The 5814-nt window shown below is 33.9% G+C and overlaps 1 protein-coding gene across 1 annotated transcript; it reads left to right on the top strand.

Annotated features, from left to right (window-relative positions):
• Positions 1-1126: 1126 nt before the first annotated feature.
• Positions 1127-4184, top strand: LOC149896054 (uncharacterized). The gene is made up of 9 exons (XM_090117792.1): positions 1127-1784; positions 1862-1931; positions 2015-2127; positions 2349-2425; positions 2776-2844; positions 2931-3109; positions 3202-3395; positions 3711-3777; positions 4045-4184. Exons 1-8 carry the CDS (start codon positions 1596-1598, stop codon positions 3753-3755), a joined length of 936 nt encoding a protein of 311 aa, XP_089973918.1. The 5' UTR covers positions 1127-1595; the 3' UTR covers positions 3756-3777; positions 4045-4184.
• Positions 4185-5814: the final 1630 nt, after the last annotated feature.

The following is a 5814-nucleotide window of genomic DNA, read 5'->3' as shown; positions in this document are numbered from 1 at the left end:
TAATTATTAAATTTTAAAGCAACAAACAATCAGTTTAAATCCAATTTATTTTTCACAGTTCTATTGATTGCCGGCTTGCCCAAACATTGAACAAGGAAGTACCGGCTTGGGAGAATATCATGTGGTAGTGAGAACTTCAAGTTGGGGGATTTACACGATTTATTTACACGATTCTTCTTAAATCAAAAGGTTTGAAGCCTTTTCTTGGAACAACCCGATGTAGTTATGTTAATTTTGCATTTTTAATATAGGGGCCGTTCAAGTATTACGTAAGCACCAAGGGGGGTGGGGGGGTCTCTGTTTTGGATGACATGGGGGGTGGGGGGGTCTAGATGATTGATTACGTCATCGTTAGCTATTTAAGTTTTTTCGGGGATTCCCGCAAATAATACATATGCGTAGGCACTCGCTTTGAGAACTGATAAGGGAAATTACCACAGATCACATAGATCTCTATGGAAATTACCGTGCGCTATTCACTTGTCTAATAATTCACTCTCGTGCCGGCCGGCTGCAAGTGCGCATCTATCAGTATTCAGTATTGTTTTGTTTGGATTCTAAACGTATTGTAAGCATTGAAAGTTATCATTTGTGTTTATGTTGATGCAATTAGCCAAAGTTTAACGTTTTAATTATTTAAATTTAAATATCTTATTAGAATGTCATATCATATAGACAAATCCAAGTTATACCAAAAACTGTTCGAAAGTTTAAAAAAATCTCATAATAGGACGAAAGTGCAAAATCTACAAAAGTTAGTTGGCGAAGTTTGGCGAAATTATAAATTACAAGCAAAGTCAGATAAGGAACTATATAGATATTATTGTAAGAGAATTGAAGAAGAATTGCAAGCGGCGACTAAAAATAAATCCAATCTGCTTCATTTTTTTTCCAAGATGAGTAACAAAAAAGTAAACACGCCCACACAGGGAAAAGTTAGACCTGTAAGAGTCACTGCTCGTCGTGCTAATGAACTGATGTGCATTATTCAAAATTTAGAGCACCAAGATGTTGAATGGCTCGATGAGAGTGACGTAGACATTCCAAAATCGGATGAAAGTGAGCAGACTCACAACACTGAGCAGCAATCCAATGTCGTCTATAACTTAGAATCATGGATTCAGGGCCCCAAGTCTGCTATTTTTTATAAATTCGTCATTCCAACACGATCCCATTGTCATTTTGATAAAAGTTTGTAATCTGCTAAATTCATAATGGTCGATCAGTGGTCGGTCAGTGGTCTCGTAATGGAATCGTGGCAGAATGACATTGTCGTATTGCCATTATTATAAAACCCGGTAGTAGAAATGATTTTCGAAAAACTACTACTAAATTTTAACATTTACTCATGCCAGATTTCATTTTTAAACATTTTTACATATTATTTAATAATGTTATAAGCAATCTGAAGTAGTAAGAAGTTCGTAAATAGCAAAAACATTAAAATGTGTAACGCGGATAAAAGTGAAACTCAATAATGTTTTATCTGTTTAGCTGTCAAAGTCAAATGTGACATTACTACTTGTTTACAATTCTAGCGGCCGGTGTTTAGCTATTTATTTTCATTGTGTTTTATTTATTTATAATATTGAAAAATGGTGCTAATAGAGCAAATTTCGGCTCTAATTGATTTTTTGGAAAACCACCAAGACCTGGCGCTTGGCTACTGCAGCCGCACCAATGAAGGGCGAAGTTTAAGCAAAAGATATTGGATGGAATGCGCCCAAATTTTAAATTCCATATCGGTGGACTGCCCCAATAAAACTCCCGCAGAATGGCGCACAGTAAGTACCTATATACAGTATTATTTAATAATAGGTATGCAAAATGTATCATTAATATAATTTTTGCACTTTTTTAGTTCTACAATGAATACAAAAGCAAAACCTTAAAGAAAATTAAATCACAGAAGAGTGAAATAAGTGCAACAGGTAAGCAATTCTTTTCTTCTGGCAGCCTTGCTGAATTATAGTGGAAAGCATATAGTAATAATATTGTATAATTTGCATTTAAGGTGGTGGTCCTGCAAAAAAAATATCATTAACCCCACTCCAAGAGCGCTTATACTCAATATTAGGGCGAGATGTAGGAGAGCCACTTCCAGGTGTCCGACACAACCCACTCACTGTAAGCATTTGGACATTGGTTTTATCTTTTATCATCCATAACTGTTGTATTGCACATTATGAAGTACTTCTAACTTGTGAACAAAACTAATATGTCACAGTCTGTTGTTTAATATGTGCTTTTTTATTTGCATGCTTAGGTATCTATATTATTTATTTGTTCACCATCACATTTTGTGGACTTGCTTACTGTTTTAACAACTGCTTTTTTTTGTTAAATAGCCTTCTATCACGCTTCCTGTGGTGCCTGCTAGTCCTACTACTAGTACTAATTTTCAATTTGAGAACAATTCTTTCTCGTAAGTAGTACTACCTTGGTAACTACTTTCTTAACTATTTTGATTTTTATTTATTTATAGCCTTATATCAGAATGCAAAGTGTATGACATGTTATAATGTTAACAGTTTATTTCATACTACGGTAACTGATTCTGTGTGCCTGCGGGCAAAGGCCTCCCCCATTCTTCTTTATAGTGTGGTAGTCTAGTCCAGGTTTTCGTCTTACCAGCCATTTCAATAATTTCATCAGCCCATCTTTTAAATTGCCTACCCTTATTTCTTTTGAAGCCTCTAGGGTACCATAATGTTATAATTTTGCTTACATTGATAATCGCTAACTATTTTGATTACATTGTTTTTATTATTACAGAATATTAGACAATTACGAAGTGCCTGTGACAATTGTCACAGATGAGCTTGGGGAAAATGTAGAAATAAGGTATACTTACTACAACTTTTTGCAAATGGGTCTAAATAAATAGGATAACATGTAGACTAATGTCATTGTAATTGTTTATTTTTCAGCATGGAACAGGAAAATTTGGGTGAGCCATCTACCACCGACCAGCCTTTGGGTCAGCCATCTACCACCGACCAGCCTTTGGGTCAGCCATCTACCACCGACCAGCCTTTGGGTCAGCCATCTACCACCGACCGGCCTCCAAAGCGACGCCATCGCCCTGCACGGCGTTATGCAGCGGAAGGTAAAGATCTTGCAATTATTTGTTTTGACCATTATTGCCGCGCTAGGGCAAAGTGTGTTGCCTGATGTAACAAAATAAATATTTTTTTATAGATAGAGATAGAGACCATACAGCTCTCGAAGCTGCTCAATCAAGGCTGGAGGCTATTGAAGCCAGGAACGCCGAGGCTACTTTAAAACAGGCTCAGGCAACCAACAACTTAGCTGCAGCCATTGAACGACTGAGCTCCACCACAGAAAAGATGGTGGACCTTATAGGCCAACTTGTGACATCTGTGCCAAAAAAGGTAATTACTGTTGATTTATAGCTAATTCATCTTTATGGTTTCACCCAAAATCTGAACTTCTACTCATCATGTGTGCTACAAACATACCCACAAAAGTATTAAGGAGCATTGAAAACAATACAATAAAAATTATAATAATTAATATAAACCCCTCCAGCTAAGCTTAAAAGCTTGTGTAATGTGTGTAGGCTCACTTCAGTAGTAGGATTGGTCAGAATTTGACATCTTGATTGTAACTCTGATACTAAACACTAGGATACACATGCTGTAAACGAAGTTGCATCTTTTGTATTAAAGTTAAATTTGTTTTCACAGAAACTCCGCAAAATCCTGATATCATCAGATTCTGAATCTGACTAAAGCAGAATGAAGTATGCAAGAGGTAATTTTGGCAGATTATTAAAAGATAAATGAAATCTATTTTAGGAGGAGTCTATGTCCAGCAGTGGATTCCAAATAGCTATATATTAAATGAAACAGTGTTTACAAAAAGAGAATTTATTTTAAATCTGTTTTGTGCAATACTGTGGATCTGTAACAAAGAGTTAAATCATTTTAATAATAATTAGAGCTTTTTCGTACTGTACTAGAATATTGAGGTGGGTTTACATTACATACCTGCTAATTTAATTTATGCATTTCTCCACAGTCTGTCAACAAGAGCCTGCTGCAGTGCCCGACCTTCAAGAAGATCCCGGTTCACCCTTCGATGGTCTTGATAATTAGGTGCTGCATAATTATTTTCCTCCTAAATTAAAAGACTGATTAGTGATTATCATGTTATTCTTTTTATTATAATAATATAAGGTGAAATTTGTGTTTATTAAAATATTGAAGATGTTTATATTTTGTATGATATGAAGACTGATTATTGATTTCTTATTATTATTACAACTTGATATTGTAACTTGGATTTTATAATTTAAATGACAAAATGTCTTTTTGGTTTTAATATAGTATATATCTATAGATAAGTATCAGATTTTTCAATTGGTTTGAAAGTCTAGTTTAATATTATAAAATAAATATTTAGTTTATGAGAAATAAAAAGTATTTTAAATGTTGATTTTTTAACATAGTAGTTTTATTTAAAATTTCAACTTCATTATATTTCAAAATAGTGGAATAGAGATCACATACCTGTTGCAAGCGGAGTGCTTCTGCATAAACTTCATCAGGTGGCAACGGTGCTCTTGCCATGTTTGCAATATTGTGCAATATGCAACATGCATTCACAATCTTGCCTGCAGTTGTTGGGCTATAATGTAAAGTACGTGCTACAAGCAAACACCTGCAAAAAAATCAATTTACCTTTATACAGCCCCATTTAACTAAATGTCTTAATAGATTTACTTTTATATGCTTACTGTTCTTGACATTTACAAGAACTATTAAATCGACATTTCTAAAAGAAGAAATTCATACAATATAAAAATAGTCACTCTTTTTGAGCCTATAAAACAAATGCCTAGAAATGCTCTTTACCTGAAACGTGCTTTTAATACACCTATGCAACGCTCCACTGTATTACGTGCAGTCACATGTTTCACATAATAATGGTGTTGTGGTGTCCCATCTATAGTATTAAGGATTGGAGTCATCATTGTTTTCCTTAGTGGATACCCACTGTCACCTGAAAATTATAATCATTTTTCCAACAAACACTAACACATGAACATGATAAAGGTCATAGGATAATATTCATCAAAAAAATATTGTAATACAAACATAACAATCACGCCTTGTTTCCCCAAAGGGTTAGGTAGAGGTGTACCTATAGTACACCCACAAAAAGAATTGTAATAAATATGTACCTAATAAAAATACTTGTTCATTAGTATTTTCTGTAATTTCCTTTAAGTGGTGACTGAGTGGATGATTCTGCCATACAGTGGAATCATGTGCAGAGCCTGGGCTGCTTGCGTCCACACATAAAATATTTAAATCAGCATCGCAAATCTGTAAATGAATTAAATATTACATATAATTACTTATTATTATATTACATATTATAATTGAGGAGGTGAAGAACAAAACCTCACTTTTCCATTTATAACAAAAATGTTTTTTTTTAGTGGATGTGCAAAATGATGTTAAATTGAATAAAGCAAATAAGTAAAACCTTATCAAAAACACCTCTTTTCTTATATAAATTTTCATTTGAAATAGAGAGTTTCGAACAAAACCACACTTTATACTTTAAAAAAATCAGTCTCCCTTGATTATTTTCAAAAGCTCACTTTATTGGAGTAAAATTCAATGTTATCACTGAGACTTCATCAAAACCACATAAAAACGTTGAGTTTACGTTGAGTTTAGAATAAAGGTGTTAAACTTCTAATGCATGGTCTTTTTGCTAAATAGTTTATGGTAGTTTTATTAGTCTTAAGTGTGGCAAAAAAAATTCAGTTAACTTACT

Source organism: Colias eurytheme, chromosome 29, assembly GCF_061535395.1.
Source record: "Colias eurytheme isolate Ceu_HAF_F1 chromosome 29, ilColEury1 Martin Lab GWU primary, whole genome shotgun sequence".
Taxonomy (NCBI): Eukaryota; Metazoa; Arthropoda; class Insecta; order Lepidoptera; family Pieridae; genus Colias; species Colias eurytheme.
The sequence above is the reverse complement of the archived record's forward strand: the minus strand, read 5'-3'. Positions and strand labels throughout refer to the sequence as shown.

Bases quoted from the DNA above. Each gene is read 5' to 3' on its own strand.
- LOC149896054 (XM_090117792.1), top strand. From the start codon at position 1,596: ATGGTGCTAATAGAGCAAATTTCGGCTCTAATTGATTTTTTGGAAAAC. The intron at 1,932-2,014 runs GTAAGCAATTCT...TTTGCATTTAAG, and splicing joins GAGTGAAATAAGTGCAACAG to GTGGTGGTCCTGCAAAAAAA. The intron at 2,845-2,930 runs GTATACTTACTA...TTTATTTTTCAG, and splicing joins GGGGAAAATGTAGAAATAAG to CATGGAACAGGAAAATTTGG.